The sequence below is a fragment of the Botryllus schlosseri genome, chromosome 3 (genome assembly GCF_051294905.1).
Source record: "Botryllus schlosseri isolate E-star chromosome 3, Bs_hap1, whole genome shotgun sequence".
Classification (NCBI taxonomy): domain Eukaryota; kingdom Metazoa; phylum Chordata; class Ascidiacea; order Stolidobranchia; family Styelidae; genus Botryllus; species Botryllus schlosseri.
This window is the reverse complement of record NC_137238.1, coordinates 26,083,352-26,105,188: the sequence shown is the minus strand read 5'-3', so window position 1 is coordinate 26,105,188 and position 21,837 is coordinate 26,083,352. Positions and strand designations below refer to the sequence as shown.

At 40.9% G+C, this 21,837-nt stretch overlaps 1 protein-coding gene and 1 long non-coding RNA gene across 2 annotated transcripts; one reads left to right on the top strand and one right to left on the bottom strand.

Annotated features, from left to right (window-relative positions):
* Nucleotides 1–1,992: 1,992 nt before the first annotated feature.
* On the bottom strand, nt 1,993–4,707 carry LOC145436211 (uncharacterized). Its single transcript, XR_013914225.1, has 2 exons — nt 4,465–4,707; nt 1,993–2,428 (listed from the first exon to the last, which is right to left on the bottom strand). It is a non-coding gene; the product is annotated as an uncharacterized LOC145436211 (long non-coding RNA).
* A 12,968-nt stretch (nt 4,708–17,675) lies between these two features.
* LOC145436210 (uncharacterized) lies at nt 17,676–19,995 on the top strand. Its single transcript, XM_080313569.1, has 2 exons — nt 17,676–18,426; nt 19,597–19,995. The coding sequence occupies exons 1-2, from the start codon at nt 17,932–17,934 to the stop codon at nt 19,666–19,668; spliced, it is 567 nt and encodes a 188-aa protein (XP_080169695.1). The 5' UTR covers nt 17,676–17,931; the 3' UTR covers nt 19,669–19,995.
* The last annotated feature ends 1,842 nt before the right edge of the window (nt 19,996–21,837 follow it).

Here is a 21,837-nt window from a genome sequence, read left to right as displayed (position 1 = left end):
TTTGCTTCTAGCGGTTGGAATTGAGCCGAATTTGGCGTGCATCATCTCTACTGACAGCTTAACAATTTTAATGGGTAGATGGAAAAAAATGGAAATTTTACTTTTCATTTTTTAAATGATAAATTCAAAATTTTCTATACCAAGAATCTTGCTTCTACATGTTGGAATTAAGCAAAATTTGGTGTGCAGCGTTGTTTTAGTGAAATTTGAAGGAAAAAAATGTTCTTGAAAAGCCCTAATGCACATACCGGGTCAGACCCTTCGACAGTTCATGCATGAAATCAAAATTTGCACCTAAACTCCTCTGGACTCCGGACAGTAAAGTAAAGACATGAAGCAAACAGGTCCTACTGCCGTATTCAAGTATATTTTAATAACACAAAATGTACAATGCGCAAACCAACACATACGATACGTGTTGCGGTATAACAATAAAACGTGTGATGTCTGGCACATAAAAATTTCAGATTCCTCATCTTCAAACCTAAAGAACGCAAAAGAAATCACACGTAAAAGCATAAGTCCATTCGGCCCCTTCCTATCCTTTCATGTTATCGCAAACTTTTAGTTTTTGCAACTGATGAAATCATTTATTAACGAATGAATTTGGAGCAAAACATTAGATTAACAACACAGGACGTTGAATACATGCAATCGTACCGAACAACACTCCGCGCCAGAAGCCTACATGAACCTTACTTTTTCAAGCGGCAACTCTGCACCTTGTTTTTATTAAATTAATAGAAGAGCAATAATTTAAATACGGCTGCAGTACGCTTCTACCGACTCAGTCCGAAACACGTTTTACTCGACTGGACTTGAAAATTTGCGATGAAAATGCACGTCTCCCATTAAATAGTATGTGTATACCTGACATGCATTAAATGGCTGAGGGTGATTTTAAAATTTCAAAACTGTGGGTGAAACACTGAGCTATATAAACGGCGTGCAACCTAAATTTTAAGAAATTATGTTTCATATTATGTCCCAATACTACTTCAGTTGTAATCAAATCGTCTAATTATGATGTCTGGGCTCGAGAAATAACTTCGGTGAATAGGCCTTTTGCAGGACTTCGATCACGTGACTAGATACGCATAGCAACCACAAATTGGTTAGCAAGCTACTTTCTCGCGCACCTGCTTCAGTGCTAAATATCGCATAGTGTACTGTTGATTTCTGGTTGTAAACGTTTCGGAAATTTGTTGCAGAAGTCGTCAGAGATTTACCTATGCTAGATATCAATCCTGTACAAAGCACATAGAATGATATCGTCAGAATTACGCAGAAATCCGTCGTTAACGTAGCCGTATTTCGGATACAGTATATTATCGTTTTCGGGCTGTAAACGTTTTATATAAAACGCAAGTGTCATGGAAATGCGCAAGGATTCAAATATGTTGGATGTCTTTGATTCATGAACTATGTAAACTCCTTGCGTCAAAATGATCGACATTGTAGCCGTTATTTGGTAGTCAACTATGATTTTATGACACAAAATTCGACATTGCAGGACATTGACTGCGTGATATTTATTGCAGCATTAAGTTAGGTGTAGATAGTATACTATACTATAGTTGTATTGTAGTGGTAGTTGGTAATCCTTGCAGCATTTTGATGATTGATATCGATTGCAATATATATAGGATACTGCTATTTTTAAGCCTACCCAGCAAACACCCGATGTCCAGTTGACTTCCTGCGGAAAAGACGCAGGACGCCCAGTGTTACTTCCCTGGAGTGGATTTGTCGACTACTAGAAGCGTCCTAAACACTTCCTGAGTTGGTCTACTATGGACGTGAAGCGACTCCATATGGACTCATTGGATCTGCTGTGAACGTGACGTGACTCCCTATGGATGCGTCAGACCTACTGTAGACGCGACGTGACTCCCTATGGATATGTCATTTACCTCCTGTTCTATTCCTCAGGATTACCATATCAGGACTCCCCTCCTAACCTGGTGCAATTACATGGAATTCAACATCATATAAACTAACGAACTGTTTATATTGGGTTACTGTAAAACGACAATTGCAAAATACAAGTACAACATTAACTAATGAACTATTACTGGTAAACAAAGTTCAGGCTTACGTGAAAAATCGATCAGGAAGTCACTACGAATAAATGTGTCAGTTGAAATTTGCATGGAACAGCAAGTTCTAAGTCAATTTTATATTACCATTACAAACATTTCAACTGAAGTGCATCATGAAATTAGAAATAAACGTGTTACATGACTTTGAAAAAGTACAACTGCTAATACAACTAAAACAGGGAAAAGCATGGAGCAATCATAAGTAAAATTTACATTGCATATTATAAAACGTAGCATCATTTGCACCGCATCATGTTAAGAGCGCGAGTGCGTATTCGCAATAAACTTGGTTGCAACAACAGTTTTCTTCTTGGTCTTTGTTTTGCCTGAAACATATACAACAATGTCAGCAAATCATTTGTAGAGCCACTCTGCTGACATAGCACATGAAATTTGCGTCAGAGCTGCTGCAATTTCTATTCCCTCATGCATTAATTGTGATCCGCTACTTCTACTTGTGCTGAGTGATACAGAGTATGAAACCCGTCAATCAAATTATATTGTGGAAACACCTCAAGTACATACTTCAGTACTTTCCAGAACTTCTACTTTACCTAAAATAGTTTTGATAAGCCATGTATATCGCTGCTTGAGTGCTTGAACCCGAGTAGAAATACATTGCGTTACTCTTACTTGTACTAGACTACTGACGCTACAAATATTTCTAATTGAGTGCTGAACATGATTGCTTTCCTTATCTCTGTTTAAAAGCATACAACTACGACATTCCTCAAGTCTCCATATTTTGACCATTTCGACACTTGAAAGTAGTTTGATGTCTTGTAAATCGCTATTTATACTATTTAGTACGGTACTAACGATGAATACTTTGACCACCTTTATTTGGAACTTATCACCTACTACAACTAGGGCTTGCCACGAATCTGAATAGAGCAACAATAAGTCGAAACAGATGATCTTTTAGGGTACATAAATTGTATTCAACAAGAATTAGAATTCCGATTCTATGTACCACTGCGAGGCCTAAAAACATAGATTCGTCATATCGCAGAACACGGCACATGTAGGACGTAGCTACGCACGATCGTGTGAATGACAAATGTTTTGTCTCAAAGTACAATAAAATAGGAATTATCTTAAATCTAAAAAACATTCTTCGATATGATGTAGAGCCGGTATTCATTTTCTTCGAATTCGCATACGAGATAGATATTTCAACTTTTCCTTGTTCATAATGTTGTCACATCATATAGAGCAGAGGCTTCAAATTCAAATGTGGTCGCAGGTCAATTTCCGGATTTTTGACGACGCAGCAAGATAGGGATATTCAAAGTATAATTTCCATGTAGGCTTTATTTGACGGGAGCTTGCAGACAGGCATTCCACAAACATCTCGAGAATATAATTTACTATTGTATTATTCACGTTTGACACGAAAAAAAATCACAGTTTTGAATATTTCAATAAAATTATTTTTGTGCTGGGCATAATTTGTTAAAATAATGAGTTATAGAGATGATGCAATAGGATGCATCATGACATCATCAAACTCTGGGTTATACTATTTCAGTTGGTGGACCTTTGACGTGTCACAGTTGTATTTTAAAATCTACTGAAATTTGATCTGGTATCAGAGCATTTGAGCGGTGTAGCCTAATCCGGGTTTTGATATAGTCGTGATAAGTAGGCTGTTGCTACTGTCATTACCAAAGTCAAATTAATTCAGAATTAGATGTTGGCTTCGATTATTATTGGAACATATCAACAACTTTAGCCATAGTAATAGCATTGTTTCTTAGCCTTAGCGATCGCACACTTCATGCTACTCATAAGATTTCTAGCAGCCCAAAATTTATTTTCAACACAATTTCTGATGGTACCTATATTAAAATCAGATAGTCAATTCACATAAAATTGCGCATAGCACGAGAACCACAGCATATAGGTCTAATTCCACGATGCATATCGTACCACAAAAGGGTCTACGGGCCCTGTTCAAGAACCCCTGGGATAGAATAGAGCACAAGATCTTCTTTTAGAACTTTTTACTTCATTTTGAAGTGAATTTTACAAGCCTGGTAAATGGCTAATTGTACAGTAGAAATTCAAGGCGTTGCAACTATTTAAACTCCGGTGCAAACAATATGTACTTTGACCACCAACTATGATTAAACGCTAAGAATGCCTACGCAACACCTCGACCAAATCTATTTTTTCAAACTTATTATTTGTATACTTTCCAGAAGTGCATTATCTACTTCCATTTCGAGTAGATCTAACGCAACTTTAAAGTTGTTACCTCTAGGTGTGTATAAATCCATAACATTACATCTACTTCAGTTCAAAAGATGATTACTTTCACAGCCTCTGGTTTCCATGAAGTGTATTCAATGTTTTATACCTTTTGACTTTTTCCTGAGGATGACGCAGCACCGATTTTACAGCAACGCTTGTTCCATGTGGCAGTAGTTCTTCCGAACGTTTTTGGTTCCAGTCATCAAGACATACTTTGTACAGTATTCTTGACGTTGTTGAACACATCAATTGAAGACATTGCCGATCTAAATAATCAAAGATATTATAATGTTTGTAGTGAAGCCATTTGTCAAGAAGCCAAGCCAGGAATCTAGAATATCCTGTAAAAAAAAAGACAATGAAGATCAAGCTGGACCATTCGCACATTCTACTCGCTACAATGACTAATCAGTAGGGCTGAGCACATTGGTATGGTTACTCAAATCTCGAACGAGTATCAATTCTTATGATTCGAGCCAAGTATGTGACTATTTTCAAGACAGCCTAATGAAATTACACGCTCTGTGCCACTATAACAATGCAGTTTATAATAAAATTATAGTTCCACCCAGCACGTTTTAGCAGCCCGATTGCGAACCACCGTCAATTGTATATTTCCGCATCATCGATGGCACTTTTTTCAGGGTAATAATTTGCTAATTAATGAAATATCATAAATCATCATATATAGTTCGTAACTTCAACTTACATAATTTAACATCTTGATCCATGAACAATGCACCACTGCAGCGCCTTCCTCTGAAGTTTAGAACTACATAACATTGCCTGTTCAATATCTAGTCTCCTGGTAGAAATGAAGTAACTTTGTATACACAAACACAGATATGTCCCATCCATATATAGTAAGAATCCATTGATAATAAGGTTGTGTTTTCTTATCTACGGCAAGATGACCATGAGCAATCAGCCTTCCTTAGGGCCCATCCATAGCCTACTTTTTTGATACTGCTACAATGTAGGCAATGTTTCCGTGTATATATACTAATATCGAAAGTTATAATCAAGCAATAAAAGTATGCACGGAGGCCGTGCCAACATTGCCAACAACCCGTCTGCACCAGGCCATGAACATGTTAAGTTTATAGAGTTTATAATTGGTATAGTGTTTGAGTATCCTTTGATTAGAGCGAGGTTAAAGATGAGCTAACAAACTATTATAATGTTGTTCCTAAAATACCCTAAATATAAACCAATATTGCCAAAAATTCTTACATGTTCACTGAAAGCCTCAATTATTTTATTAACGCTATTATAGATGGTTATGGTTATATACTGTTGTGGACACAAAAATACGAAAATGGATGTTAATGTGATGCTACAATCTTCATGCATCCACAAATTCAGCAATCTCACATTCCATAAAGGAACATTCAACATTTCTGTAAGCCTATACATAACATTTCAAAATTCAGTATATGCCGATATGTTATAAAATACCGGTACATTACTTTATGCGGCATCTGGTTTGCTGATTGGGTCCTGCAGTCCTAGGAAATCCTTGTAAAACTTTTCACAGGATGCACATGAAATGGCAAGTTATTGCTTGTGAGACATTATGGAACAGAGCACAATAAATCAGACTTCTATGATCAATACATTATCATATAGTATCAAATGTAGCCTACTACAAGAATTATCGGCTTGCATGAGTTACCAATTAGCAGCGGGTCGATCAATTCCGTCTGTAGGTGATATTACAGCCGTGTCACTATAATCATATGGTCGAATTCATTATATCGCATCAGCAGTTCATGATGATCGAGACTATTGCTGTTTATTAAATATGGCACTCAAATACCAAGCTCCCTACCCTTCCGGTACTCATGATAGAGACATCTCACAGTCCACGCTGCTAACGTTTCCAATGATGAACTAAACCATTACTGTGATAATTCGTCCCTCCGCCATTGCTACATACGGTGATCAAATTGAATTACACGCGCGGCGCATGCGCGATGCTCGCCAAATAGAAGAAGGCAGGCTTCTGGTTTTATGGTTGGATGAATCTGAAGCAACAGCTGGCGTGTTCGACTCCATTATCGAAATAGCCGAGAGGATTGCTTACTGCGTTGTTCCGTGATTGGAATAGTCATCACAATCCCATCATGACGATTATCAAGTTCTGATATCGGAATATTTCACATGCATTACGAGTATTTGCCCCTGATGTGGGCATTTTCGACCCAGTAATGTCACAATAAAATAAGCCACTGTGTCTCTGTATCGCACATTATATCGAGCCTCTTTAGCACTGTGCGACCGCAATGATCGACAGCCGGGCTTGTGAAGTTCCACGCGATGAGAAAGTCACACCATATCAACATCCACGGCTTCACTCCTCTAGATTTCACTTGTATCATGACTGTATTCAACACAACTTATTCAGCATTGACTGCAGAATAATGCACATTTGAGTTCATAGAAACGATTTCCCAGTAAGGACATCCAAATCAACTCCTGTGTTGGTGGCATCCAGGCATCACACTATTATGACATCCACTGGAATGGTCATTGGTGACTGGCATAGGAGCACTCTTAAAGTTACTTCCTCTGGGGGTCTCTTGGAGTTACATAATTGGACGTCAATTTGTGACCTACTGAGCAAGTCCTCAGTCACTAAAAGTGGGACGTGGGACGACTGGGCACAATTGTGGACGTACCCGTAAGTCCGTGGGAGATCGGGTGTTTGCTGGGTAGAGACAATGACTGCCAGTGCCAGTACGTTGATGTGTTATGAATTCATGCAATGTGCTACATACCATATATATATATTAAACATCCTATGCTATTGCATGGCTTCTCAGTTAAACAATTCAAAATATTTAGACCTCTACACCTATATTACAAGTTATTGATCATTCTGTCATGCTGCCAAGTGCCACTACCCGAAGAAAAATGATCATCAGCTCCAATTGAGGGTGCAACAAACTGTCCCGAGGCCTGGATTACTTGATTCTATGGCACAGTTCAAATATCTTGAGTTTCAAGACATGGCTATACCACATGTATACGAATTAATGATCTGATGGATTATCCCAAGAGAGCCGAACATAGGCAACTAAGAAATTGATGATGCCTCCGTCAAGAATCCAGCCTGGAGCCAATTATTATCACCACATAAAATTCGGTCATGCGGTAGAAGGCAGCGTGGTTTCATGCCAACAGAAAATTTCAGATGATCTGACCACTGACTAACTGTCCTGAACTTCTTTCCCGATGTTGATGTCCGCTTTGAAAATGATATTTCATTTGTGTACAGCAAGACAAGTGCTCTTCCGTGGATGCTATGAATATGTCTAGACAAGTGGCTATGGAGGTAGAGGAAAATACATAGGCATAAGAGTCTCGGCAGTTATTGAACTTGATAAGGTAAACATGCATTTTTCTTCAACTATTTCTTATGCTCTGGGTATCGAATGCACAAAAATTAATAAATTGCACTTCTTTGCAAGTTTATTTGTAAATTCAATGAATCAAAGAATATCATAAGTTCAGAATATTACGGAGTCAATGCAAAAGAAACAATGTTAGTCGTCTTTAGAAGATGTTTCTGAGTTGGTTGAACCAATACACAGAGGGGGTCAGCAACGAAGTACTATTTTACCTGAGTACTAGCGTCATTATGAGTTTAGGCTACTTCCACTTCTACTTGACACTTTTTAGGTAGTACTTTTTTGTCAGGTTTGGGATTTTGTCAACCAGAAAGTAGCTTTGGCGCATGATTGCATCCCCTTCAAGCGTGAGGTTGTCATAACAACTGGGCAAAATAGCCCCAGTGCCACGGTAACTAAACTAATTTTTGAAAATTGCACCTATTTGTAGTGTTATCACCCTTTTGCGTTGATCAAGAAGATACAACATACAATGTTTACAGTTGTCACATGGCATCAATTTATAAAACTAAGTGACCCTCAACCTAAATCTACTTCATGTAACGAATTTCTTGACTACTTTTCAGAAATTCATTTCTACTTCCACTTGAAGTACTTTGGACATGTCCTGGAAGTAATTAGTGCTACTTGTACTGGAGTATAAATTAAGGCATCACTTTTACTCGGTTCCCAACAATGACCACGTTGACCACCTTTGGGTATAGGATGACCGATCTTGTCACTGCGTTTGAGCTGCTCTAAGAGTTATTTGATAGTTACTTCCCTTGGTTTGCTAAATAGCGCACAAATGTGACATCAACTATTTATCAAAATCACGTGTGATTTGCCAAATCCACTTCAATCGCAGTTGTGAAGTAGTGCTAATAAAATCGGCATTGTATAAGGCAACAATAAAGTGCACTGCTTTGCTTAGTCTTGATGGCAGGTTCTCGCAAAAGATACTTCCGATGTGTTCAGCGACATTTTTTTATAGCAGCACACCAGCACCCAAACCAGCAGACAGTATATCCTGATCCTTGCGGGTCCCGTCTGCTTCAGTCATATCTTCCATCCAAAATCAGGCTCCACAACAGACAAATATTACTGCTTGAACTAAAAAATACTCTTACCAGAATACAAACCAATCGCTTTACTTCAAATGCTTAAATTTAAGTACATATGATCAGAGTTGAGTACCGTGTAATACGACTACGTTACCGATGGATTTCTGCGTAATTCTGACGATATCATTCTAAATGCTTTGTACAGGATTGACATCTAGCATAGGTGAATCTCTGATGACTTCTACAACAAATTTTCGAAACGTTTACAACCAGAAATCAACAGTACACTATGCGATATTTAGCACTGAAGCAGGTGCGCGAGAAAGTAGCTTGCTAACCAATTTGTGGTTGCTATGCGTATCTAGTCACGTGATCGAAGTCCTGCAAAAGGCCTATTTGGTTTGGATGGCATCCTCGTTCCAGCGGGGGAGATAGCGTAGTTTTGAGCGTCGGCGCCATCCAAACAGGAGGCCTGGGTCCCATTCCTGCCGTATGTGGTCAGTTTCGGCCCCTCTTCGCCCGTGTCGTTGTTTCAGTCCAGAAAACAAGCCCTGCCAAAGAAGAAAATAGAGCAAGAAAAACCTTCGACAAAAAATCGACGAATACAGAATAACATCGAAGAAGACTCTGTCATCGGATGTCAGTTCAATCGACATCATTACATAGCATTGTGTGTCTTGTACATCGCATTGTACATTGTGTGCATCGGGAAGATGAAAATATAATCTGGACACTAAGCCCATTTACATGGCGCTTCAAGTCAGCTTCGAGGCTGACTCGTCCATGCGACTCTCTTGTATTCGATGGAGAAAGGCAAACTGCCTCAAGTCGACCTGAGCCTCAAGCTGTCGGGTAATGTGGTTTACGACCGGCTTGGGTATTCGGCCATCAGCGTCCCGCGATTTTCGTTCGACGGCGTTGGCTTTTGTCGCGGGCGGGGCTCTTGGCATCGTAATTCATGTTTTTCATATGTTGTTGAGAAATTGGCCAAACATGGCAAGAAAAAGTGGGGTTACTTAGTAAGTGCTCGCTTGTTTACGATGGAATGCATGTAATACATCCAGTGGTGGCCCTACGAACTGGGAGGGGGGGCTGGGCGAGACTTACCGGGTGGCACCCTATAAGTATCTATCCGTAACTTCTGGGGGCTCCGCCAACCAGACCCCCCTTCCGCATCGGTTATTATTATCTATCCTTCACCACCGCAAAAGGTTTGCCCAGGTGCTGGATTCGGCCATGTATATTTTGCATGGGTGCAAGGATGGACTACATCAAAACTAAGTAATTCTACTGCATGCAGAGCAGACATGGGGTAATCGCGATTAGTAATCGTAATCGATTACGACGATTACAGCATTTTCAAGTAATCGTAATCGCAATCGATTACATTCGAAAAAAATCCGAAGTAATCGTAATCGTAATCGACTACTTCCCATATCTAATCGATTTCTTTGTGAAAGAACGATTACTTTTTATTTGTACAAGTACTATGACATAAACTGAACATTCGTGAACAAGGAAGATGTATTATACCAGGTTCAAGATAGCACAAACGTCCGATTTTTAAATTCCATTGCTCATTATTACGTCAGAAGTAGCCTATTAGCTTTGCTAGTCATTGCGTAAGAAGTATCCACAGTAAATAGATATTCGATGGGATTGTAAGAACACCCGCCGTGCTGTATATCAGGTTATCAACACTTTCCACACGCCAGTACCCCGCAGCAGGATAATTAATCACCACTCTACCGAGTAACTTGTGTAATAATGTTTGGTCATGTAAACGCAGTTTGACCGTTGCTGCTCAGCGAGCAGTAGGCATATATGTAGTACGTATACGTACGTACACCGGATAGAGATTTGAAATTTTGTACTCGCCAAATAAAACATTACGGTTTCCACAACGAAGCAATAAAAATCAACAGATGCTGATATATATCATAACCGAGCCGTTTTTGCCGTTTCACGTAGCGGCAGCTTGAAGTAGGCTACATTATATGTATTAAATTGAAGGCAGAATTTTATGTTTTCTTCATCTTCTTCTCATATGACTCTACTCGAAACAGGCGGCAATCGTTATTTCATAATTCTTTACTCAACATTGGGACCTGCCGCAATAGCCATGAGCTTATATATCATGTTAGCGTGGGTTGTAGCTAGAACCAGGACCAAAACAGCAATTCGTCCCCCAGTCCAAACATTGATCTTTGGCCGCCATAGGGTGATATTTTTAAGTTGAAGACTGAATTTCGTCAATAATATCGGTTATTGCATTATATTATTATTAATTTTTATTCTTCTCTTTTTCTCTGCCCCCCGATGGTCAGATTTACCTGTAGAGCTGGGGGCACGTAATTCATAATTATAACGCATGTTATCTTGTTATAATTACTTTAGCGTATGTTGTTCATTCGTGACTTCCGGTCTGTTATATAATCAAAAGATAATGTTGTATCCCAAACGTAGCAGACTAAAAGAAAAACTTTCGTGAGACGCACACACAAATTGTCATGTCTTTAATGCTCTGTGGGTGTACGGGGGGCATTTGCGTCGTGGGCTCGGATTGAAAGGACCCGACCAGTAGTCACGCCCGCCCAGCGTGGCTATTGACAATGGACACATGCCCATAGTTTCGGCCTAAGTCTTTCTTTAGTAGCACGCTTCGTGAAGTCGCGTGTTGGTCGAAATTGCATATGTCTTTTGGTGTGTTGTGGCATGGTATTGACTGGAACCTAAATAACTATTGCTATAAAATAGGGTTGCATTTAAAACAAAAATGAATTTAAAGAGAGCATGTTTACAACGAGGCCCTTGTTTAAAACAGGTTTTTTATTTTATTTTTTATTTTTTAAGCCATGACGTGACGAATGTGGATTGACATTGACAATTGAAAATATAAGGTAAATATGGCTCCTTTGACGAAATATCCGTACTATAACTGTTGAACGGACCATTTTGAGGGGTTTCAACCATCCGATATCTATGTACGTCGGCTAAATCGGGTGGTAATTGTGGAAAGCATTTTTTTACACAATTATGGTATAATTTTACAACTTGAAAAAACACAATTCTTTTAAAGCCTTTGTTTAAAACAGGGGTTCTCAACTTTCCTTGCGTAACGGGCCGCATTTTAACAGCAAAAAGCGCTGCGGGCCGCAGAACATTATTATCGTATATTTGTGGACTATACTATTATATTTAGGCTAATATAGCCTATTTACCAGTCGTGTATGGGCATTTTGTTTGTATGCATTCTACAGCATAATGGACAGCGTTCGTAAGCTTTCAGTTGCTGTTTCTAGTGAGATTGTTGCGTAAATCCCTTCATGAAGCGTGCATTGCATTCGTTCCCAAGTCGGTATATGTGCACCTTCAAACCCTTGCACCAGAGAACTGAACTCACTGTTTCAATGCGTGAGCGAGCAAGTATAAAACTACGGTAACTTTTTCTTTACAGAGGCCATTGTCACTTTAGGCTCTCTGTGATATGAGAAGAAGTCTCACGTCCGGGGAAATTTCTGAGCAAACCAATCAACCATTCTCCTTTCTTTCCATGGCTGATGCCCTGCACCAATAGTTACAGAAGTCAGCTTTGTTAAGTTGATGTTGTTTGCTAGTCCCATCTCCCCACGTTTGCCCAGCCAGCATTACGTCTACAAATATATCCACTCTGATAGAATACCCCAATACAATTAGCGTTGCAATGTCCGTAGATTTTGTCCAATGCTAGGTTAAAGTAGTCTGCCGGCCAACGTGTTTCAAAACATGCGACAAAAGACTAACTGACATTGCTGTTACCATTCTTGTCACGGTTGAATCAGACAACTGCAGCTTCGAAATTTGTTAGGTGAAGTTGTCCTTGCTGCTAAACTCCGGAAACAGCGGAGATTCGCACAGTATAGTAACGTTTTGTTGGAGAAACACCTTTTTTAACAGATTTCATGGGTTTAGCGATATACCAAGCAATTTTGAATCATGCGTTTTTAACGTCGTCGGCAATCTCAACAATGCCTCAAAATATGGATTGCTCAGCCTGAGACCTAGCTAGCAACGCTTTTTTTCTAAGATCAGGTGATATGTGTAACTCGAGATGGACTGTCCGAAGACCTATTCAGAACAATAAGAATCTAAACTCGACCATATATCAAGAAACCAGAAAACATTGAAGAATGAGAATAAATCAAACGAAACAGAGACAGAGCGATAAGAGAGCTTTAGTGGCTAAATTGATACCGTATGCAACAATACTGTGCCGGTAGTAATTGCGATCATATTGAAAGATCTCGCGGGCCACAGAAAAAGCGTCTGCGGGCCGCGGGTTGAGAACCCCTGGTTTAAAACATGTTTTAAACAGTGTGTTTTACACAACCATTTGTTTTAAATGCAATCCTAAATTATGTATGCTTTTTTGTTGAGGGGGAGACGTATGTATTCCAAAATCAAGCTTATCTAGAGAGAATTTTCAAGTTAATCAAATCTTTCGAGAATACTCTATAATTTATGTTGGTTTACGAAATACTTTTGAGTCCCCTTCGAGCTCGCTCCCCACCCTATTGGAAAATTTGGGGTGCGGCAGTCATGGACCTGGCAAGAATGCAAATCGTTGGTGCGATAAATCGTCCTCTATAAAAATCGGCAATGGGTAGATTATGACGTAACGATTACCAGTGAACCCGTCCCTCGGTGAACCCGTCCCGTGAACCCGTCCCTCGGTGAACCCGTCCCTCGGTGAACCCGTCCCACGGTGAACCCGTCCCACGGTGAACCCGGCCCTCGATGAACTCGGCCATCGGTGAATTCCGCCCTCGGGAAATTTTGTATTTACCGCAACCCTAATATCCCACCTCCGGCAACCCTAATATCCTACCCCAACCCTAATGTCCCCCTACCGGCAACCCTAATATCCTAACCCTAACCCTAATATCCCACCTCCGGCAACCCTAATATCCTAACCCTAACCCTAATATCCCACCTCTGGCAACCCTAATATCCTACCCCAACCCTAATATCCCCCCTCCCCAACCCTAATATCCCACCTCCGGCAACCCTAATATCCTAACCCTAACCCTAATATCCCACCTCCACCAACCCTAATATCCCCCCTACCCCAACCCTAGTATCCTACCCGAACCCAATGTCCCACTCCCCGAACCCTAATGTCTCCCCACCCCCCACCCTACCCAACCCTAACACCCCACCTCAACCTACAGTTGCAATAACGAGCAGACCACGCGTGGTTGATATGTGAGCAATAACAATCGTTGGGATATATTTTTCCTCTGAACAAGTCACACACATTATACAATGCGATAAGACCCATTGCGATGTCATGAAGAGATACGAGGATGTCGAACGTCGCACGACCGCCCCTCGCCAAGTCAATTCAACAATGAGCCGACCACGCAATCGTGATCACGTGATCTGATCACTCCGTGACTGCGTGATCTACGCTAGCCCTGACCTCCTTACAAGATCGACAAATCAGTTGATAATGACATTATTAGTTTATTAATTCATAATAATACTTGTTAATACACTTAATTTCAAAATTTCCCGAGGGCGGAATTCACCGATGGCCGAGTTCATCGAGGGCCGGGTTCACCGAGGGACGGGTTCACCGAGGGACGGGTTCACTGGCAACCGACGTAACAAGCAAATAACGCATCTTTTTTAAAAAGAAGTTTGTTATCTCATTAGGCCTTTTCAGCGCAATCCATATATTGTCTTCCAATATAACTTGTAAAATGCAAAATAAATGTAATCGTGAGTAATCGTGATTACTTTTCCAATGTAATCGTAATCGTAATCGACTATTTCCTGATTTTGCTGTAATCGTAATCGTAATCGTAATCGCGTCATTCGGAAGTAATCGTAATCGCAATCGATTACATTCATGAAGTAATCACCCCATGTCTGATGCAGAGACGTGATGATTATCGGGATACGGGACTTTTCTTACAAATGCAGTGATTTGATGATGATTGACACATCTGTACGGAATCATATTCTTGCTTGGTGCACGGATTTCCATGTTTATTCGTCATTCTCCTTGAAAAGGCGAAAAATCCAAATAGGGGCCCCCTTCGACCAGGGGGGGCGGGCGACCGCCCACTTCGCCCACCCCAAAAACCACCACTGAATACACCAGTAGCTACCAGTGTAGCAACCGTGCTCTTTCATGACGGTTTTATTAGCGATTCCCTATGTGTTCATTGATATTTGGCTGCGACGCTTCGATCTGTAGTAGCCTAGTTGCTGTCGTCACTCGTCAGCTACATAAAATGGCAGACAAGGTAAAACGTTACATCTGTATTTCTGCTGTTAAGACTACAGTTCGGAAGATATGTGGATTGTACCGGTATTACAATTCGACTACGACATGCATAGTGAACTGTGCAGTGTGCAGTGCGCTACATCGATACGGGAATACATGAACGATTGCTGCATTTCGTACATACTGTTCCACTGGCTAAACTGATGCGAGCGTGTGATGGGATGGAGCTGGTGTCTCTCCCGGGAGGATGATATTGAGATTTGTGACTCTCCTGGTGATGATGAAGCGCAGCGGTGTTGAGATTATTGGTTTGTTTTTAGTTCTGGGTTATAGTGTTCTGCTGATATGATGCGGTCGTGCAAGTGTTCACGATTTTCAACTTGCCCTTTTATTATTGTTGGTTTTGAGATTGTATTCATGGTAGCCTATGTGTTTCTTGTGAGGGTGCTGAAATTGGCACTTCCCAAAGTTTAATTGGTGTGTTGTAGCAGTTTAGTAGTAGTGCTCTATATTGCTCTTTGTGACAGTTTTTATAGACATTCTTGGTATTGTTAACTTCCTATTTGGCATATCATGCCGACAAGATGCTTCAATAAAGTCTCTGCAGTAGTTGCTGTATCGTGACTCTTGAGTCACCAGCATACATGGGGTAGTCTGTTACAGAGGAGCGGCCGAACAACTAGAGGCCACATGGGGTTTCCAAGTGGGTCACTTGAGTGTTAATGACCTTATTTTAACCGCATCGACAAGTGATGCCTGAAATATGAAAACAGTCGTTACTCTCGCCTACTCCACGGCCCATCTTCGTTGACGCCGAAAAAGCTAGCTGATAACTTATACTTGTTGTTTTCCTCTACAATCATGATATGAACAAGATTATTTTCCTCTACAAATATCGATATTATGAGTATCTCATCATCCTCGTTAATTTCGAGGATAAGAAACGTTTCAGAGTACGACCAAACACACATTGTCGTTGTAGGCTACCTTTGCCCACCAGACTTACTACGAATATAAATTTGTAATGCGACACCCGGTCTTCCACGGTACAGCTTCCTGAAGGATCATGTAAACAGGGCCCTTTTACGAGTCAGCTCGGAGATGAGGCGTGACGTCACCGGAGACGACTTGAACGCCAAGTCGAGTTGAACATGTAACCAGGCTTACTGATCTCTTCCGCGGACCGTAACAGCACTACGTCGCCCCATCCCCCTTCCCCAAGAACGTCGGTCTCGGGCCCCTATAGGGTGATAAACCCATAAGCTATGCGGTTTCTGACGCTTCTCATCTACATTTGTTGTCCGTTTAGTGAGCGGCTTCGCCTTCGGTCAATATGATCGGGAATTGCATATATATTGCTATCATATTTTATCCTCTTTCCACTCAAGTAATCAGAACTGAATGAGGTGTCTTGGAAAAGGTAGAACCCGAAATAATAATCATAAACATCTTCGGCCGTAGGACGTTGGTATAATGCGTATAATGCCTTCGTTACATGATCCTATTCCGTGAACTCCTATCTGCTGTCAAAAGTTATTGAAATCGCCCAAACGCACTAAATTAAACGACGTACCCGATTTCAAATTGCTCTTTTTTTACCGGCACACAATGCTCCATGCGTGATAGCATTTGTCTTGTAGGGCTCAGACCGCCAGGATAAGAACAATCGGCGCCAGCTGTTTATATGCACGTATACGGACATTGGACAATTAAACATATATGTATTGTCTATATATAGAAGTTTTCGGTCAGCACAAGGGCAGTCCCTTTTGGCCAAGGTCTTCTCTCGGCAAATCGTTCTGGCACACTTCTCGCGGAGTCGCATGTAGGCCTACAATGTACATTGTGTACAATGTACATGGCCTATAACTTCATATGTCTTGATGAGTCGTGACGCGGTAATGGCCGACGCCGAAGTGCTCATTTCTATAAGACATGCGTAATGCGTATTTTTTGTTTGGGGAAGGTCAAGATAGCTGACAACATGAAATCGCGCGCGGCGCGAGACTATTTTTGAAAATGTTACGTAAATTTACAAAAAATACTCTATGATTTATTTTAATTCATAAAATAATTTTGGGCCCCCTTCGAGCTTCCCCTCCCAGTCCCCCAATTGGGGGGTTTGGGATGCAGCAGTTACGGTCCTTGATATCTTTATAGTAACAATCATAGTTCAAAGGCAGTCGTTCTCAACAGGCTATAACACATACATTGAAAACTAATACCCATCGATTTGAAATCACACTTGGAAATTGGCGGAATTTCGCGTTATTGCGAGGGGCCGTTCACCCTTCCACTTGTGTGCCTTGGAGTCGACTTTTATCAAAATACACCAACCGAAACTCTGTCAACAGAAGGAGTTCGTGTACCACCTGGAAATAGTGCAGGCTGAACGCTCTCTCATTCGAAGTTTCATGCTGGTGACGTCATATTTTGTGATACGATTGTTGATATACAATGTTCTTTCTTATTCTCTACTAGTTGCTGACGATTAGGCCTACCCCTGACGAGTGTCAGCCGAAAATATTCGGGTTTCATTTCAATATGAATATACTGTTCAATATTTATACTCTGTAATGCTACATAATTATTTTATCGCTATCCGACTATCAGAGTGATTCGCACAGATACTATACGAATTGCCAATAGAACGTAATCCGATACGCCTTCACGATTCTTAAGTTTCGGAAGTGTTAACAGCAACAATGAAGCTTACTCGCAACAAAACGACTGTTTAGTCTCTAACAATGACATGTGCCGAAATCGTGACAGCCAGTGTAGTCGCTTGTTTTCCCTAACTTACAATACAGCGTAGCCTCCCGAGTAGGTGTAAGCCTTCAGCTATGGGGACCAGGCAGTTGTATCCGTCCGAGGTTCGATTTTCATCCAACGTGATCGCTAGCGAATTTGAAGACGGAAAGGACGTAAACGAAGTAGCGGAGAACATTTGTAACGGTCAGATCCACATTGGCGACATCCCTATCATCCAGATAGTACAGCGCGATCAAAAATTCTACACCCTCGACAACAGGAGACTGTATGTTTTCCGTGTTGCCCAAGTCCGAAAGAGAGTGGGCAAGATACCAACGCTACTGTTTAACGAAGACCGGCTTCATCCCGAGAAGCACACTACCAGAAACGACGGCAAACACGTAGTGGTGGAGGGCGGCGAAACGCTGACCCACTACAGGGAAGGATGGCTTAAGGATAAGAAATTGATGCCGCAAAACGGAAAAGTTCAGCAAGTAGTCGCCGTCAAAGCTAACGGACATGTCCATAACCACAACCATATTCCGACGGCTAGTACCAATGGTAAAGTCGTCGGCAATGGTCACCACGTAAGTCTTCATATATATAATTTATACATAATAGGAAAATGGGACTTCGAGCACAGCAGCAATCCTACAACTCCTTTTATATAGTACCGCCCCAAATTTGGAATTTTCAAGACTAGGCTTGTAGGATCGTCGAGTTGGCACCTCAAAGTACTATATGTTTGAGGCGGCAATAGTAACATTGGAATTGTCGAATACAGATAGTTTTTTACAAGACTGGACTGCTCCGACAGTTTTGGAAGCCAAGTCAAGCCCTATCTTACATTATGTTACATATAGTAGCTTATTGTCGAATTTGCATTTTTACTGATCGAGACTGTCGTTACGATCACGTGATATGCAGACCCGTGTGATTGTGGCAGAATATAATTCTGAAAATTGCATAACTTTATGCGTGATGGCACCAAAGATTTACCATCAGAAGCGGATCGTTTCGTCCAAACCTTTTTGATCAAATTATTTACCGAAGTAACTTGCCGAGCGTTCGTATTCTATTCTTCACCACGAGCTTTGTTTACGACATTACGATAAATATGGCATAGCATATTGTAACATCGTGTGTTTTAATCCACATCCTAAAATACCCTGCACAAAATTTAGCATTGCCCCTGTGGTGGATATTGCTCTAATTATACTTCGGAAATGTATTGAGTTGGCTATTTAGAATATTCTCAGTGAGAATATTCTCTGTGAGTGGTGCAGTGTTGATGCCTGCTGAATCGAAGTTCATACAAAAGATAGAAATAAACAAACAGAAGGTCACTTCCGGATCCGGCAGTCGGGCAAATATGCGAGTCCGGATCCGACCTGTTTAAGAGAAGCTTTCCGGTGACCTGTCTAGTTAGAATCAAAAATCCAATTCTCTATACGCCTCTACTACCAGCTATAGCAGCTATACCATGACGCGAGCGCCTTTTCGCCCAGTTTATATGATAACTTCACTCATATAATAGATGCAAACCTTTTCCCAACTACATTCTACTTGAATGCTATGCATAAGAGATTAAGAGTACACAGTTTTGACTAAAGACTGTTACGTAGACGTGGGAGTAGTCCAAAACATCACCATTGCGGCAAGTATAGTCAAAAACTGACCACCCCAGTATAAAGATCCATTTGACAATTATAGCAGTTTATCAATGAACGACGGCCAATAAATTCGACCCATTTCAGGTCACGGTTCCAATACCAGTGCTAGAAGACCAAATCTCCAAAAGCTCCTGGTGGGCTTGTTCCATTTTATAACGCACTCCTATACACAAATGGATTTATCAAACCAGTGCGGAGACTATAATGCACAGCGGACTTACGCCATTTGGGATCGGAAACAGATTCAGACCTTATGAAGATCCCGAATAGGTTTCGCAGCAGCGAGATCCGCAACTTATACCTAGACTGTCTGAAGCGTTCCGGCTGCATGAAGACGGTTACCTCATTCTGCATCGACACTGTTACCAGATATCCGACATATTTTATACCGTTATAGAGCACCAATTATTATTAAAATCATCATCATTTCCGTACGCTATTTCCAATTTCAATTGCGCTCGCAATAAATAGCAAGCAATTGCACTTGTAAGCTTTCTAACATCGACAAGCAATTATACATTTCTGCGGAAAAACGATAAATTCGTCCACGTACTGTATGCGCATAGCGACGGAAACGACAATTTACAACGAAGAGAAAAAAGAACTACCAACCATTACGCTAAATCACCTGGGTGGGGTCTGCAGAATGAAAGAATAAGATTCCCATTGCCGAAAAGAAGTCGAAAAACATCATTAACGATAATTTCAAATGGTTTTTAAGTTTCACGGTGATTCCAAGACGGTTCCGTAGAGTTCTAGCAATCCGAGTCGCTAACGAGTCTAAGATTCGACCCGAATTTCAGTTCGAGAAAAAAATCAATGTCTCAGATTCTTCGAGAGTTTTCTTTCAGCTTTCGAATTCGGACTGGTCGCCGATGCGACAGGCATCTGTCCGAAAGACGACGCTGAAAATAGGCAACATACACGAGAAAACTACGAAAAAGTAGTAGACCTACTTGGTTACTGCATGACCTCCTCCGATGTCATGGGATGTAGAAAAAACGTATGTAAATAACGTATGTGTCGGATTCTTGCCTAGACACTTCCACTGCCCAGCTTATTTCGTCGTCAGTCATTTCGTGACTTTTATAAGCACAATATTTGAGGGATGGTATAAAAGTATGATCGTATGATGCAAAATATACGATAGAATGGAGGTACCGGTACATTACATATTTTTACAATACAAATAATTTATATAGCTGGCTACGTACCATCATCCAGAACAAAATTCTACTAGTAACTGTTCGACTAATTGCTTTCGATCCTTACTCCTTAGCCTATTCATTACGTCCTATTCCATGTAGAAATGGGTCTAATCCAGAATTTCGATTCCATTCAATGCAATATGAGCGATTGCTATTAATACAGACCGTGCCAGATGTGCAATCACGACAGTTGTACGTGGCACCGCTGGCGGTGGGAACATAGTAGTGCGGAGCTTGGACCGGAGCCGGATTGGATATCCGGCCGGATTTTTTCAATTTTGGCCGGAGCTGATTGGAGCCGGATCAGTACTTTTCTGATACGGCCGGAGCCAGATCAGTACTTTTTTGATACGGACATAATTTTTATGGATAAGCATGACTTTTGTAACTAAATAACTATACCAACCAACCACACGCTAATCACCGCCAATCCAGTGCGAAAATAAACGAGTCATCTAGATAAATTCACCGTACCGTGTAGGGCCGTATTTCCGGCCGGACTTGTTCATTTTTGACCAGAGCTTTTTCCTGATACGGCCGGAGCTGGATCGGAGCCGGACCAGAGAATTTAAAAACCGGATCGGAGTCGGACCAGAGCATTTGTCGATCCGCTCCGCACTAGTACATAGGTACAAATCCGTACCATCCCCTAGTTCAGGGACGGACAACTTCTCCGGTCGGCGGGCCAGATATAGGAAAATTACGTACTTGGCGGGCCGGATTGCTGAATCGATACATTATTCGCTCATGTATCCACATATACAAGGAATAAATCGTATTTATTGAATGTATTTTAACGTCAGCAATGTCACTTCAAAGCCATTTCTAGCCGATAATGACAATGTGGATTTGGGAACAAATTGTCATACAGGCGCCGCCATGTCTGCTTTACTCTGATCAATTAACACATGGTGCAATCCTTAATTAATATTTCAAGACGTTTGATAAGCCCGGTACTTGAAATTTACCAAGATATCAATTCATTAGAGTTGAGTACATCGTAAATGCCGATAATGCAAGTCGATCCTCTCGATTCGACGAACTTACGCGTAAGCTCCACTCTCACACGCTGCGCAGTGCGCACACACGTATATAATAACATACAGTCACTAAAATT